General features: G+C 42.8%; 1 protein-coding gene across 1 annotated transcript in view; it reads left to right on the top strand.

The window, feature by feature from the left end:
- The window catches only part of IL17RA (interleukin 17 receptor A), a 29,686-nt gene extending 13,540 nt beyond the window's left edge, over positions 1-16,146 (top strand). The window contains exons 5-12 of the mRNA XM_044281363.1: positions 5,113-5,233; positions 7,145-7,192; positions 8,733-8,881; positions 9,899-9,973; positions 11,340-11,430; positions 11,646-11,738; positions 12,095-12,109; positions 13,958-16,146. Coding sequence (XP_044137298.1) covers positions 5,113-5,233; positions 7,145-7,192; positions 8,733-8,881; positions 9,899-9,973; positions 11,340-11,430; positions 11,646-11,738; positions 12,095-12,109; positions 13,958-15,765 — 2,400 coding nt within the window. The 3' untranslated portion in view covers positions 15,766-16,146. The remainder of the gene's footprint in view (positions 1-5,112; positions 5,234-7,144; positions 7,193-8,732; positions 8,882-9,898; positions 9,974-11,339; positions 11,431-11,645; positions 11,739-12,094; positions 12,110-13,957) is intronic.
- The last annotated feature ends 1,486 nt before the right edge of the window (positions 16,147-17,632 follow it).

Genomic DNA, 17,632 nt, shown 5'->3' with positions numbered 1-17,632 from the left:
GTAACATCATGAAGCTAGGTTGCTAGCGATGTAGTGGAGCTGAGCTGCGTGCGCATATTGGAGGCAGAGGTCTGTCTTTGGCATCATGTGGTACTTGCAGTATTAGTTAAAAGTGCTTTTCTTGGCCAGTATTCACATGGACACGCGATTTTGTCGGACATAGTCAAACGCTTTTTTTCTTCCTCAGTCTCCGTGGTGTATGATTTTAATTATCTATGTACTATTTATCCTTTTGTGCTTTCATTCACTGTATTTATGCATACATGCACTTTGTTAACTGCACTATTCAAATGTTAAGAGTTTGGATGCAATACTAATGGGCACAGCTCTGTGTATTCAATAGTAGGATACTTTGCATATGTAATTGTTCACATGACCTAATTAGGTTAATTATTTTCACATAACAAGTAGTCACATGTTTTTGATCAGCAAGTTCACTGGTCACTTGATTTTTGAGAGTGCTATGTAAGATAGGCACAAGCTTCTGTTTCTTTGCTTGAGAAAGGCTCAGTTGTGAGCTGAAACGTTGCTGCTATTTTTTCACATGGGTGAAAAGATATTTATTCTTTTCAAGTCTTGGAGTGCTGTCCCATTTCCGCATATATATATACAGTCATGTGAAAAAATTAGGACACCCTTTGAAAGCATGTGGTTTTTTGTAACATTTTTAATAAAAGGTTATTTCATCTCCGTTTCAACAATACAGAGAGATTAAAGTAATCCGACTAAACAAAGAAAACTGAAGAAAAGTCTTTTCAAGATCTTCTGTAAATGTCATTCTACAAAAATGCCTATTCTAACTGAGGAAAAAGATAGGACACCCTTGCCCCTAATAGCGAGTGTTACCTCCTTTGGCTGAAATAACTGCAGTGAGACGGTTCTTGTAGCCATCTACCAGTCTTCGACATCGGTCTGAGGAAATTTTACCCCACTCCTCAATGCAGAACTTTTTCTGCTGTGAGATGTTTGAGGGGTTTCTTGCACGTACAGCCCTTTTCAAGTCACCCCACAGCATCTCAATGGGATTCAAATCTGGACTTTGACTTGGCCATTCCAGGACTCTCCATTTCTTCTTTTTCAGCCAATCTTTGGTTGATTTACTAGTATGTTTTGGGTCATTGTCATGTTGCATGGTCCAGTTCCGCTTCAGCTTTAATTTTCTAACTGATGGTCTCACATGTTCTTCAAGCACCTTCTGATACACAGTAGAATTCATCGTGGATTCTATGATGGTGAGCTGACCAGATCCTGCTGCAGCAAAGCAGCCCCAAACCATGACACTTCCACCTCCATGCTTCACAGTTGGTATGAGGTTCTTTTCTTGGAATGCTGTGTTTGGTTTACGCCAAACATGTCCTCTGCTGTTGTGTCCAAATAATTCAATTTTGGACTCATCTGTCCAAAGAACATTATTCCAGAAGTCCTGGTCTTTGTCAACTTTATCTCTGGCAAATGTCAGTCTGGCCTCGATGTTTCTCTTGGAAAGCAAAGGTTTCCTCCTTGCACACCTCCCATGCAAGTTAAACTTGTTCAGTCTCTTTCTGATTGTAGAGGCATGTACTTCTACAGTAGCCAGAGCCTGCTGTAGTTCTCGAGATGACACTTTAGGGTTTTTGGAGACCTCTTTTAGCATCTTGCGGTCTGCTCTTGGGGTGAACTTGCTGGGGCGACCAGTCCTGGGCATGTTGGCAGTTGTTTTGAAAGCCCTCCACTTGTAGACTATCTTCCGGACAGTGGAATGGCTGATTTCAAAATCTTTTGAGATCTTTTTAAATCCCTTCCCAGACTCATAGGCTGCTACAATCTTTTTTCTGAAGTCCTCTGACAGCTCTTTTGCTCTCACCATGGTGCTCACTCTCACTTCAACAGTCAGGAGCACACCAAACTAAATGTCTGAGGTTTAAATAGGGCAAGCCTCATTCAACATGCAGAGTAACGATCTACTAATTATGTGCACCTGGTGTGATATACCTGTGTGAGATCTGAGCCAATTTAAGAGGGAATACATGTGAGGGTGTCCTATCTTTTTCCTCAGTTAGAATAGGCATTTTTGTAGAATGACATTTACAGAAGATCTTGAAAAGACTTTTCTTCAGTTTTCTTTGTTTAGTTGGATTACTTTAATCTCTCTGTATTGTTGAAACGGAGATGAAATAACCTTTTATTAAAAATGTTACAAAAAACCACATGCTTTCAAAGGGTGTCCTAATTTTTTCACATGACTGTATATGTGTATATATATATATATATATATATATATATATATATATATATATATATATATATATATTAGTCCAGAAAAATGGGCGGCACTCCAAGGAAACGAACAAGTGAACTTTATTCACCTGGGTGAATAAAGTTCACTTGTTCTTTTCCTTGGAGTGCCGCCCATTTTTCTGGACTATACATTGGGGTAAGAAGCCTATTCCCCTGGAGACGTGCACCCTATCTTTACTGGATTGTGTACCAGTGCCGCCATTTTTTATATATATATATATATATATATATATATATATATATATATATATATATATTATAGAGAGAGAAAGGTGTATGGTTTGTTGATATTAAATGTCATTAACTAAGGTAGGAGTCTCTCTTGCTCTGAAATGAGAGGCTCTACCTTTTTATTCTGTAGGTTTCCTGTCCCTGGGGGTGGATCCCTCTCTCTGTGGTGCTGTCGTGGGGGAAAAGAAAATCAGATTACCGGTAAGTGTAATCATCCTTTTCTGAATTAAACATGAAACTACTAACTACTGTGAGACTTTTTCTTCTAAACTGTCAGCAGATATTAAGCAGTTAGCCTACTTGGACTTTTAGTCTTTTATAGTCTGAAGTATCAATAGTTTGCTGTTAGTTTTCCACAGCAACACTTAATGAGGTGCAACAGTGTAGCTTACGAAAGTCAGTGCGCGCTCTGACCGGCTACATTTTGTTTCTATGTTGCTCTGCACATTTATTCTTACTTTCTCTTAAAGGGAACCTGTCACCGGGATTTTGTGTATAGAGCTGAGGACATGGGTTGCTAGATGGCCGCTAGCACATCCGCAATACCCAGTCCCCATAGCTCTGTGTGCTTTTATTGTGTAAAAAAAACTATTTGATACATATGCAAATTAACCTGAGATGAGTCCTGTCCCTGACTCATCTCACATACAGGACTCATCTCAGGTTAATTTGCATATGTATCAAATAGTTTTTTTAACACAATAAAAGCACACAGAGCTATGGGGACTGGGTATTGCGGATGTGCTAGCGGCCATCTAGCAGCCCATGTCCTCAGCTCTATACACAAAATCCCAGTGACAGGTTCCCTTTAAGCTAACTGCTTGCTATGAAGCAAAAAACACACTCCCTGCTTCCTGACATGTTTCGCCGGTTAACCGGCATCTTCAGGGAAAAATGCAGGTCTGTATGTTGTGGGCGGGGATCCGTTTTTTTTAGGTAGGTAAGTGATGTCATAATGGTTCCACGAATAGTAGACTGTCGTAAGCTACACTGTTGCACCTCATTAAGTGTTGCTGTGGAAAACTAACAGCAAACTATTGATACTTCAGACTATAAAGACAAAGTGCAAGTAGGCTAACTGCTCGATTATATGCTGATAGTTTTAAAGAAAAAGTCTTACAGTAGTTAGTAGTTTCATGTTTAAAGGGTTTCTGTCATGAGAAATAACGTTATGTAGCTGACTGACATTAGCCCATCGCTAATGTCAGCAGTACATAACAGTATGCTTTATAACTCCCTGCCTGCCGACGTTCTCTTAAAATAAAGACTTTTAAAATATGATAATGAGCCTCTAGGTGCTATTAGGACGTTGCTTCAGCACCTAGAGGCTCGGTCTACGCATCCTTTGGCACGCCCAGGTCCAGTTGATTGACTGTCGAGTTCTCCTCAGTGTCCTGTAAATCCCACGCCTGCGGCATCTCGTTTAGTATTCGGCGCAGGCGCAGTGAGTGAAGGACGCGCTACTGCTGCCGGCTTCCTACCTTCGTCGCAGGCACGGTGGGGAAGCCGGCAGCAGGAGCACATCCTTCACTCACTGCGCCTGCGCCGAATACTAAACGAGATGCCGCAGGCGTGGGATTTACAGGACACTGAGGAGAACTCGACAGTCAATCAACTGGACCTGGGCGTGCCAAAGGTTGCGTAGACCGAGCCTCTAGGTGCTGAAGCAACGTCCTAATAGCACCTAGAGGCTCATTATCATATTTTAAAAGTCTTTATTTTAAGAGAACGGCGGCAGGCAGGGAGTTATAAAGCATACTGTTATGTACTGCTGACATTAGCCCATTGGTAATGTCAGTCAGCTACATAACGTTTTTTTCTCATGACAGAAACCCTTTAATTCAGAAATAAAGGTTAACTTTTAACTAGTAGCACATGAAATTAGACGAATTATGGTCAAATGACCAAATGTGAATAGGTATTGGTATCGCAAATGTCGAACATGTGCTAAGAGGTTACATTTATTTTGGGACCTGCATACACATGCAGACATTAATGTGTAACTAGTTATGTCATGCATTGTTACACACTATTTACATTGCTCTTCTCACTTATTAGTCTAAGGGCTCATTCAGACGGCCGTATGCTATCCGCAAAAATGCGGATCCGTTTTTTTGCGGATTAGATGCTGACCTATTCACTTCTATGGGGCCCTTTTCTATTCCAAGGTTCCGCAAAATAAATGAAACATGTCCTATACTTGTCCGTGAAAATCAGGACATGGCCCTATTGAAGTCTATGGGTCAGCAAAAATACTGAATGCTATCCGTTTTTTTGCGGATCCGTTTTTTTTGCGGATCCACAAAAAAACGGATAGCATTCTGTATTTTTGCGGACAGCATACGGCCGTCTGAATGAGCCCTAACTCCTACAGTCGTCATAGTACTATGGACTCTTACTAAGTACTTCATGGTTACTGCTTATTTGTGTTCAACTCTCCTGGTGCCTGACTAGAGTCACACTACTGATTTGTTTGATCAGTTTCTACTGTTGAATTTAGTTTTTTTGGGGGTTTTTCTAATAAACTCAGTAAAAAATAAATAAATGTCTGATAAAGTAGAGTTGACATTAGAGTTCACATTGTAATCTCTATGTTTTACCCAGTGGAAGTTCTACTACAATAACTTTGAGGTGAATCCTGGTAATAGATACCACATACGTGTCCAGCACCTGCCAAAAGAAAGGGACTCTGTAAACCACGAAGAATTCGATTTTGTATTTCCAGGTAAAGTAACCCCAAGGTTATTTCACTAATTTATTCATTTACAGTAGTCTGGATGAAACTTTTTATTTCTGCAAGGAATATGTAAATTGTAGTATCTGTAACAACCACCAGGGGTCACTCTGTACGCTGTCTGCTGGCCTTTATATCCTGATGCTGATGTAGTTCTACAAGGGTATGTGCACACAATGTGGCAGGAACCACATACTGACTATTGTGTTTTGCACTTTGAATGCAGTGTGTCCTCCCATGCTTTAGACCCATGAAATTGGGTTAATGTGCAAGAGGACATCCATCATGGTGTTCTGGCCGTGTCTGTGTGGAAAGTTTGCCAAGAACGGACATGTCACTTCCTAACATGGTCTCGAAATCCAAGCAGAGATAATCCATGCCAGTATGGATACCAGAACAGACAAAAATTGGAGGTGGTTTGTGTACGCATAAAATACGCCTTGTAAATGAGCCATGAATTGTCCCTAAAGCTGACCATAGACTCACAACTTGTGCAGATCTGTCAGTGATGAGGAAATAATCAAGAGCAATGGCTGTTGATCGCTGGACATTACCTCTGGTGTGGTCTTCTGATTTCTCCTACAATTGGATCTATTCTCCATATTTAGAGCTCCTGTTTAATGAAGGATCGATGTTAGAATTATAGCTACATATCACATCATTGTGCATATGGCTAATTTAAAGGGAAACCCTGGTAATAGTGGTAATCAATTCATACTACTAGTCCTAGCTGTCATGGAGAAGAAAAAGGGCAGTCACACGACCGAAGAATTAAAGCATATGTCCACCATTTAACAGAGTCACTGTGTACATAAATTACCTATCCTGTACTGATCCTGAGTTACATCCTGTATTATACTCCAGAGCTGTACTCACTATTCTGCTGGTGGAGAGTCACTGTGTACATACATGACATTACTTATCCTGTACTAATCCCGAGTTACATCCTGTATTATATTCCAGAGCTGCACTCACTATTCTGCTGGTGGAGCCACTGTGTACATACATTACTGATCCTGGGTTACGTCCTGTATTATACTCCAGAGTGGCACTATCTTGCTAATCATTAACAGCAAGCTTGTGGATAGGCTCCCCATAAAGGGGTTTTCTAGGGCCCATTATGCATATCTTCCCTGTGGAATAAAGTTTCGAATATACTTACTGCCTTTCTTGTGTGGATCTGCTGCTTGGAAACCTAGTCGCATGACTTGCCTGTATGCAGGCATTTCATACTTCTGTAATCACGTCCCCCAATCTAAATACCAGGTTACCAGTATTCAGTATGGATTGGGCATTAGTGCCGCTCCCTAGGTCGGGGGAGGTGCTGTGGACAGTGACTGAACTAATCCTCTCCCTGACACATGCACAGTTCAAACTCCTGTAGTCGTCTCATCTGGCCATGTGCTAACAGGAGAGGCTGTGGATGGGCACATTCGCCACTGAGGATGAAGAGACGAGCTGGTCGCCCAGATCAATAAGTGGACAGACGCGGACGGGGAGGTGTAGGGGGTGTGTATAGTTGGTAGGGAACTGTGTTGCGGGTGGAGCAAGGCAAAGAGGTATTTGGCAGATACTTTCTTAAATATTGGGAGTAAAATTATAGGGAAAAAATTGCAGTTGGCTCCTGTAGTAATTCTCTAACAGCTAAAGAGAGCACCTACAATACAGGATAGTTAGCGTCATGTGAACCCTTCCTAAATGGAAATCACTAGAGCCAGCTCTGTGCATACACTGAACAAGCAGGTAGTACCTGGGGAGTACATTGTGACTGTATAGATTAGATTATTTTTTTTCAGTATTGAAGCAGAAGTAATTGGAAGGGAAGGAGGGATTCTCAGACATCTTAGTATTCCTCTGCTGCAGTCTTCCACAACTTTGTAAACCCAATATTTTCTTCTACAGGATGCAGTAAGAATGACCTGATGCAGACTGACACCTGCTGCAAACTGGGTACGTGTACTATCAGTGTTATACTGGGGTAACTGAGTATTAAAGGCGTTGTCCAGGATTTTATTTTTTTAATCCCTTCTCCAGCAACACTTGAAGAAATCTATACTTACCTGCACCTCACTGCTCTGTTCAGGCTGCGTGGGTCCTGTCTTACTGCACTTCCAGTGGGGTCCAGGTGGGCTGCTATAGCTAATGAGTGGCCTCAGCAGTGACATGTCCCCTATCGGCAGTCATGTACCTCTTGGGGACATGTCTCTGCTGAGGCTACTCGTCTCATTGGCTGCAATGGTGCACAAGAATTATTAAAGGGGGGGGGGGGCAGTATCAGATAATAAAGCATAACTTTTATTTCAAGTACAAGTAAGAAGGCCCCTACAAAGACAAACAAAGACCTAGGCCCTGGGACATAGTTTCCGCTCTGGGTGATCCTTTGGAATAGTATACATCAGCCTCTAGGGGATATATACCCAGGACAACCATCAGTATTAGGCCTCATGCAGACGACCGTTGTTTTGGTCCGCATCCGAGCCGCAGTTTTGGCGGCTTGGATGCAGACCCATTCAATTCAATGGGGCCGCAAAAGATGCAGACAGCACTCCGTGTGCTGTCCGCATCCGTTGCTCCTGTTCTATTCTTCTCCTTTTTGCGAACAAGAATAGGCAGTTATATCAATGGCTGTCCGTGCTGTTCCGCAAATTCCGGAAGGCACACGGACACCATCCGTGTTTTGCGGATCCGCAATTTGCGGACCGCAAAACACACTGGTCATGTGCATGAGGCCTTAGGGCTTTTTCAGGGCCTGGTTAACAGGGTAAGGTTCTGGACGGGGTGATGACTCCATATTAGGAGGTCTTTTGGGAATTCTAGCCTGATTAGGGCATACTAGGGTCAGTATTAGATCCCCTACCCCGTCCTTATATCTTACTCCGCAATGTGATAGCAAGTACCATGTATATAAATCTCACGGCCATTTCTGCTCTGGTACCTGCCTCCACCACATCCGCATGATGAGATTCAACTAGACCGGTAAGATCCATCCTTTTTCTTGCCTAATTTGAGACCTACGGTGGTCTGTTGTTGAAACATGCGTTGAAATTGGGACCTTATATAGTGTTTCAGCTTTTGTCCCCTTTGGCTAGTACATTTGTTGTCTGGCCTAGGTCTTTGTCTTTGTAGGGGCCTTCTTACTTGTACTTAAAATAAAAGTTGTTTTATAATCTGATCCCCCCCCCCCCCCTTTAATAATTCAGTTCTTTAATTTGTGCAGTTATCTGTGAGAGGCACGAACGGTTCCCTTCTCACATAAGCGATTGTTTTCAATGGTGCACAAGACCCTGTCCATGCAGCAAGTTTGCAGGGATTAAAAGTCAAGTAAAGAGTGCCCGAGAATCCCTGAGCCAGAACAGAGCAGTAAGGTGCAGGTAAGTATAGGTACCGCTGAAGGGGGGGAATTAAAAAAAATTCTAGACAACTACTTTAATGTATGTATGCAAAATAGAAAGTCACGATTTCTTACACCACTCCCTTCACAATCCTCTAGGATACTGCTGGAAACCTAACATCACCCTAGAAGTCACTGAAGACAAACTTATTGTTACATTTAGCCCTGAAAGGAACAGCCTCAAATATGGTGTAAAAGTCAGTATCAGCCCAAGCAAAGAAAACCTAGGAAATGAGATCAGTCTGCAGGTAACTATATCTAACGCTGCATCCATTTCATACACAAACCATGTTTATTTGCTACTGTTCTGTGTCATGTTAAAAGTGGTGAGGTTGTCACCATGATTAGGCAAAGCCGTATATACTAGCGGAAAATGAAGTAAGAACTGATGGGTTTGAACGAAGTCAGACAAAGTATAAACTGCTAGTGGTGTTGGCCAAGTGGTGCACCCTTTATTGTGGGTTGTGCAGCAGCATATCTGTTGAAGAAGGATCACTTTTTAATGCTGGATGGCATCTCCCCTTCCTACGCTACAGGCTGCCACTCTGGCACGGTAACGGTCGTACAGATGCAGGATATCCTCCTGCGGTATGTCATTCCAAGCTCTTTCACCTTGGACCCATAGAGCAGCCAAGGTGGTTGTTGCCTGCTGTGCAGTCCCAGACATTCTCCATGGGGGAGAGATCTGACGTTCGAGCTGGATATCAGAGTTTCTGGATACCCTGAAGACCATAATCTATAGTGTGGGCACTATGTGGTGGGCATTATCCAACTCTCTCTGAGATTTGACGGATGGACCATCCAGAGTCCCACTGTTCTATTTGCACAAATGTTGTACTCCTTCATCTAGCAGGCATCCTGATCTCTTCAACACCCATATCAACAGTCTTGTAAGAGAGAAGGCAAAACAGCAGTCATTCCAGCCCAAAAAACACCCGTAGAGCATCTGTATATAAAGTAGGGATCTTGGAACTCTGATCACAAATTAGATGTGACACCTTCCAGCATTGCCATATTGTAAAATAGTTTTTTTAACCCCTAGGTGTTCTTTTTTCATTTTTTGGTACAGTTTGATCAGGAGGCTCTCACAAACAACTGGTAACTTTTTAGAATGGTTGCACAAGTAGCACCAGGGATACTCTCATAGGATAGGTTGTAATTTTAACAGGTGTTCACATTAGTATAATGATGTGCACTACTAGTTGATGCTGCCTCCTGGTGGACAAGTTTAACAACTTCATGCTTTTTCTTCTCCCGACCTACAGGGGGCGACTACTGAACGTGTACAAGTTAACTTCTCCATCACAGAGTCCTATAAACCATGCTGGTATAACGTCTCGGTAATATATAGTGACTTTATTTTAAAATTACTGTAGGTTACTTGATTAAATTATTGCATTGCAAAGCAGCTAGCGCTTCCTCTGATGATATGAGCTAATCACAGGTTTCAGGATGTCCCAGAAGCAGAAACCCCCTATAATTAGCTCATGGACACTAGACCTTTCAAATGGATATGGGTTGTCCGAACTGATCAACCTAAAAACTTTGTTTTCCAAGCGTTTGATACTGGAGGCCTATTGTCAGCATACGTCATCAATATCTGATCTGTGATGGATCCGACGGTCAGCAACCCTGCTAATCGGCTGTTTCAAGAGGCCAAGGTGATCTGGTGAGTGCGGCTGCCTCTTTCTAGGCCAGTGACCTCGTTCATTGGTCACATGGCCTAGGCGCAGCTCAGTCCCATTCAACTGAATGAGCCTGGGCTGTAATACCAAGCACAGCCACTATACAATGGATGGCGCTATGCTTGGCATGCCTCTCCAGGTGAAACGTATGTCGAGGTGCAGCTTTTGGTCACACGCTCTGGGTCCAGCATTTCATGGGTAATACATGTTTTGTTGTTGTGCTCAGTTAGTTGTTACATTTCTTTTTATATCTCTATTGCCACCTGCACTTGGCACACTTGCCTCTGTCTGTATTGTACAGTTCAATGGCTATGTGCATACCTTATGCGGCCATCCCAGGTTTTTGGGTGGGCTAGTTTGCCTTGTGCTATTTGTACATTTTTTCATTTATCTTTCTGTGCATGCAACATACATACCAGCACATGTTACTTTGAGAGAACCTACAGTTCTCACAATTTTCATGCTGATGTATACCTAGGGCTGTGACATCTTTTTCCCTGCCAGCTGGGTGTTTGGGAGAGAGGTTGCATCTGACCTCCTTACATGAGGTCTCCCCCCTCCTGTACACTTGTGCCTTATGTTTCATATATTGTTTGTTATGTGATCATGTCTTAATTTTCTTTGGGGTTATTGGTTTCGTTTTTGGGTTGGTTTAGCACCATACACTATACAGTGGCTGTACTTAGTATCACAGCTCAGCCTCATTCACTTTAATGGGACTGAGCTGCTTCTAGGCCATGTGACCGATAAACATGACGTCACGCGACCTAGGAAAAGCTGGAGAAGTCAATGGCACTACCGTGAGCACTGCTGCCTTCTCAAACAGCTGACCAGTGGGGGTCCTGGATGTCGAACCTCCACCGATCAGATACTGATGAACTATCCAGAGAATAGGTCACCAGTAAAAAAAAAAAACTCCTGAAAAACCCCTTTAAGTGAGAATAACTGCTTTCAGAAAGGGCTCCCAGTTCACTCGAGCATTGTAGATGGTTGTCTTGTAACATCACCTCATTATTTTCAGGTTTGGCCCTATATGCCAGATTGTAAGAACAACTGTGTGCGGCAGTGGTACTCTCCAAAATGTCCTCCTCCTAGCACTGAGACACCCATAGGTGAGTACAGATCACAGATCCATCTATTAAAAAGACTATATAAATTAGGTCCCACAAATGACTGTCTGCGTTCTGTATGTGAGGCTCAGTAATAATGATGTGCCTGGAGTGTGAGACTTAATGTATTTCATGGTCAGTACGAGTCAAGTAAAGATTTGCAGAGCTTGCTGTTCTAGACGTCATGTGTAACGTGTGCTATTATGGTGAATCTGCAGTGCTGTCGAGACAGGTTTACGTGTGGCCGATTGCAGCAGCTTTGATGATTTTGGCCTTCGCAGTCACAATAATCTTCTTTTGGACGATTCGAGGTAAGAACCAAACTTTGGAGGTTTTGGCATTCTGGAGTCTGTATCATGTAAAGACAATCTATTTAGTTGTTTGCGGGGAAGCACCAATAGACTTCATTACCCAGCTTTCCCAGTCTGGACTGGCAAATATCTATGTCGGGGGCAGGGGCACAGTTATTCCCTTTATCCAACACATCAGCTATTTAAAGATAATAGGCAGAGTCCCATCCCCCACTGCAAATTAATCCATTCTTCTGGATTCATTGTGGGTGTCCATGACTCACAGGGGGAAAGTGTGGGAGAGTTGTCAAGATCGTGCCTTCTCTTTTTTTTTTTTTTTATTTATGACAGACTTTTTTTTTTTTTTTCTCTTACAGGTTGTTTCTCCCCAGGTGAGTAAATGCAAAGTTGAATGCCTAATTTATTTCCCAATGCTTGTATAGCGCTAACATATTCTGTAGCGCTGTTCACAGACTGTAATCATTTCTTGTCTCCAGGAGCTCATAATCAAATCTCACACAAACTGCGGTCAAGTTCACAGTAAAAGGTGTATTAGACACCCCGAACACGGAGGTGATTATTGGGAAGGAAGCGTTCCTTCCTGGCAATCGCCTGCTCGCTTGCTGAGGAGACAGCTGCTATTACATGCAGCGATCTCCTCACCAACATGGGGAGGAGCAATCACTACGCCATCGCTCATCTCCATGCTGTACAGAGGTTTGCCGGCGGCAGATCGTAATTAGCACAATCTGCCACTGGCATATCCTGATCTTTCAGCATGCTGAAAGATCTGGATCGCCCAATGATAGAGCGTTTTCTCGTTCATTGAGCAATCGGTGGCAGTATTACACTGCAAGATGATCGCTAATGAGCGTTCATGTGGACGCTTGTTAGCGATCATCGGGCAGAAAATCAGCCCATGTAATACGCCCTTAAAGGGAACCTGTCACTGGGATTTTGTGTATAGAGCTGAGGGCATAGGTTGCTAGATCACCGCTAGCACATTTGCAATATCCAGTCCCTATAGCTCTGTGTGCTTTTATTGTGTAAAAAAAATAATTTGATACATATGCAAATTAACCTGAGATGAGTCCTGTCCCTGACTCCTCTGACGTACAGGACTCCTCTCAGCTTAATTTGCATATGTATCAAATCGTTTTTTGTACACAATAAAAGCACACAGAGCTATGGGGACTGGATATTGCAGATGTGCTAGCAGCTATCTAGCAACACATGTCCTCAGCTCTATACACAAAATCCTGGTGACAGGTTCATTGGTTTAAAGGGAACCTATCTTCATGCATTTGGTATTAAGGTTTGTTAAAAACCCAAGCAGATCATATAGACTTTGCATAGATGTGGCATCTGAACACATTCCTAAAAGGACCCCAGTGCTGCAAAAATGAGTTCAGCGGGGGTCCAACTCACCACATTCTCCAAATCTCCTGTTTAAAGGAGTTACATGGATCATGTGAACACGGCAGCCTTTCCAACGTTTACCTCGATTTGTCAACTTTCACGCTGTGTACTTAGAAGCAGTGGCGCAGTGTATTATAGCTTCATCTCATTCATATGAATGGGACACAGCTGCAATACCCTTCACTGCCACTACTGTATGTACAGCAGGTGGATAGATGGAACGAAATAGACAATGAAGTGGCTGCAGAGATCACATGAGCATCACAGCCCCTTCAAACAGCTGATCGGCAATGGTGCTAAGAGTCGTACAACCACCGATCTAATATAGATAACAACATAGAAGAATAGACCATCAATATGCTAATCCCAGAAAACCATCTTAGTCCTTCTCATAGAGTAATATACTGTATATAACCAGGCGCACTGCCAGATGCTTCGCCTAATTTACAACAAGGAATATGCCCCTGGCTGGTGTAGGTTTACACCAGCAAACTGGAATAGAAGATAAATGTGACGGGTCTCCGTCCTCTCCACATCCCCTTTCCAGGAACGTGTCGAGGACAGCGGAGAAATACCACTTGCGCATACATTTTTGATCAAGTGGTGTTGAAAAACTTGCAGACATGCATTTGGTGAAAATTAAATGATAAATCTGAAAGTGAGATGGTGAAGTGCATGAGACGATGCTTGTTCTCCTGCCATCTAGTGGTGCATATAAAAACTCCAGTATTTCATAATAGAAACAGGATGGCTGATCAAATTAGTTTGCAAGCAGACGCCATACTAGTGTATCTTGTAATTTTCTTTTCTCTTCACTACAGGCTTTAAAGTCCCTCCTCCGCCGCCGCCGCCGCCACCTGTTGTACCTCAAGTGAAGAAGCAGAAGGTGTGGCTGGTTTACTCTGCTGATCATGAACTTTATGTCAACGTTGTCATTAGGTTGGCAGATTTCCTTCGGGTGGCTTGGGGCCTGGATGTTGTCATGGACCGGCACCAAAGCCAAGAGATCGGTGTAAAAGGTGCCATGACTTGGTTGAGTCATCAAAAAGACCAAATTGAGAAGATGAATGGGACAATTCTTATTCTCTGTTCCAGGGGGGTACAAGCAAAATGGAGGGCAATGAAGAACTGTCAGGAAGCACGGGTAGCATTACCTGAGGACACCAGTTACATGTTTGGGGACCTTTTCACCCCTGCATTGGCTCTCATCCTCCCTGACTTCCAGAAATCCAAGCCTTATGATCGCTACGTGGTGGCGTATTTCAGTGAACTCTGTGACGTTGGAGATATACCTTCTCCACTTGAAATATGCCCACAGTATGCTCTGATTGAAAACCTACAAATCCTCTTATTCCGCATTCAAAGACTAGAGCATCATCAGCCCAACATACAATATAACGTTGACCTAGAAGGAAAACCAAGCTACTTGCATTTGCTGAAGGCCATTGAACAGTGCCGGGCTTGGCAGGAAACTCATTCTGATTGGTTTGAGAAACAGGTTTCCCCAGCACAACCTGAAGAAGCATCCAGAGATGAACAAGAGGTAGAACATGCACATGAGTGCACCCGTAGAATCTACCCTCAGATCCGCCAGCCTGAGACTTCTCTCTCCATGTTAACTTCATGCATCGTCGAGCCAGATCCTATAAGGTCAATAAACCCTTCTCTTGAGTTTGGACCTTCAAGTGTTTGTGTTGTACCACTACTTACTGAGGAGTATTCCCCTGTGACAGTTGTACAGCCGTCTCTTAATACCCAAGCGCTAAGGGCATCTTTTAGGCAGCAGCCATTCTTGGTTAAGTCTCTCCCAATTTGTAATGAACGTTTACATCAGATGGGCTTGTCTACAGCAAGTGACCAAGACATCCAGTCTGAAGACTTGAGTGAAGCCCAGAAAAGGTTTTTCTGCCAGAGCATCTTAGCAGAACAACATATAAACCCTGACTTGGCCTTCAACGCAGCTGAGTTGCCATCCGGGTCAGAAGATCAAAGAGCAGCTTGCATGGTTGACTTCAGTGACCCGTTACTTCAGATAGACTCCTCTATACCATGTAGTCAAGGCATACCATCTGTGGACTTGAGGGAAGCCCAGAAAATGTTTTTCTGCAAGAGCATCTTTGAATATCAATCAGGAGCTCCCATCATGGTCTCAGATGACAAGTCAGAAGGTTGTTTGGATGATGAAGAGGAGTCTGTATATGAGCGTTTATGTCAAGTGGATGTATCTATACCACATGACCAGGAAATCCAGGACTTGATGAAAACTCAAAAAAGGTTCCTTTTCCAGATCATCTTAGACAATCGGCACTTAGCCCCTGACATGGTCTTTGATGATGAATCAAGAGCAATTTATGAACAACAGCGATTGTTGGTTGATGCAAACATGCCGTCCATGGATTTGAGGGAAACCCAGAATGACTGTTTCAGGCACAGTGTTCTGGGAGGCCAGAGAGTAATGAATAAGATAGACGTTCCTGCAGATGATCTCAGTGTGTATCAGGAACATGATGACCTGGATTTTCAGTCCTTACATGTTGTCATGGGTCGGACTGATAACAAGCACTGTCACTCAGATCTGGGATATGGTACAATGAACCGCAGCAATTTGGATGCAGTTAAAGGGGAATGATTAGGAATGTTTAAATCTATATTATGAGCACTTTGTGTCTTATACACCAGTCACTTCCAAAGCTGCACTTTTGTTTTTTAGATCAAGTGTGGGTGCAGAGTATGTGATATTCCTAGGGCCAGTAACCGTTATGTGGTTATACCTAATACATTGTCACAGCCAGTATTTACAGTACAGTTCTAACGTTGTATCGCCATATGGTGCCTAAGTGACCACATAACTGCTCCATACATAATACAATCCAATAACAGGGAAATACTATGTAAGGGTCCATTCACACGTCCGTTTTTTCTTTCCTGATCTGTTCCGTTTTTTCAGGAACAGATCAGGACCAGATCTGGACCCATTCATTTTCAATGGGTCCTGGAAAAAATCGGACAGCACAATGTGTGCTGTCCGTTTCCGTTGTTCCGTTCCGCATGTCCGTTTAAATATAAAACATGTCCTATTCTTGTCCTGAAAAATCGGATCCTGGTACAATACAAAGTCAATGGATCCGCAAAAAACGGATGACATTCGGATGTCATTCCGTATGTCATCCGTTTTTTGCGGATTCCGTTCCTGGAAACACATAACAAATTTTTTTTTTTTTTTTTTTTTTCAATTTTTTTTCAAAGAAATCCAAACAACTTTATTTGATTATTGAAATGTATACATGCTCCCGTTTTTTGCGGATCCGCAAAAAACGGATGACATACGGAAACATTTTCAGGAACAACGGATCCGCAAAAAACGGACCGTTTTTCAGGATGAAAAAAAACAGGACGTGTGAATGGACCCTAATAGTGATATATTCAGATTTGTGGTGGTCACAAGCCTTGGGTGCTGGGCATCTGAGGTACATCCTTGGATGCTCTGGAGAAAATATGTTTGCACCAAGGAGTAGTTTGTATGTCCAGAGAGCCCATTCAAAAGCTATACCTGGACCCTTAGATAGGACCTGTCACCACTCCTGGCAGAGAGAGGCACTCCCATGTGAAGGACCCTCTGTAGCTTTATGTCTCGTGATTGTGTTGCACTTATCATGAAGAAATGTGCACACACATCTCTGGATATGACGTAGATAAGGGTTCAGCAACCTTTGGCACACCAGCTGTTGTGAAACTACAACTCCCAGCATGTAAAGCTGCTCAACTGTTCTCTGAACTCTCATAGAACAGAATGGAGCATGCTGGGAGTTGTAGTTTCACAACAGCCTCAGTGCCAAGGGATGCTGAACCCTGACGTAGATGAATTCCTTCAGCTAACGTACGTTCCCTCTGGTTTCACGTGGACTCCAAGTAGAAATGAGGGATAAAAGTGAGCGCTGACAGGGGAACCAGTTAATTAACAAAATATTCTCTACGGCCAATATCTTTCGAATTAGAAAAAAATTGTACAATTCAAACCAGATTTATGGAGAAATATTTCCCAAAAATTGGTTTCTTCGGGTTACAAGAAAGTGTAAACACGTACCCAACACATGATGGAAGTGGAGCGGGATTTATCACCCACCCCTCTTAGATTGATGTTCTGGCTAGAACCATGTAACAGGAGATTGGTCTTTGTTGCCACCTTGACCACGCCTGACCTGTCTGTTTTGGTAAATAATTATATTCAATGTGAAATGACAATTCTGGAGCTTGTATTCTTACACCTCTATGTTGTGCCATTCCTCTTTTATTCCTACTTGAAGGTCCCTGCACAGTCTGACACTGTCCAATCAGTGCTGACATTATCAGACTGTGCAGGGACACACCCATTTGACAAGGGGAATAGTCAGTTTATACTGGGAATAATAGAGGAATGGCACAACCTACAGTTATAGTAAATGATGCTCCAAAATTGTAATTGCATACAGAATGTAAGTCGGTGACAGGTCCTCCTT

The sequence above is a fragment of the Bufo gargarizans genome, chromosome 2, assembly GCF_014858855.1.
Source record: "Bufo gargarizans isolate SCDJY-AF-19 chromosome 2, ASM1485885v1, whole genome shotgun sequence".
NCBI classification, from domain to species: Eukaryota; Metazoa; Chordata; class Amphibia; order Anura; family Bufonidae; genus Bufo; species Bufo gargarizans.
The sequence above is the reverse complement of the archived record's forward strand: the minus strand, read 5'-3'. Positions and strand labels throughout refer to the sequence as shown.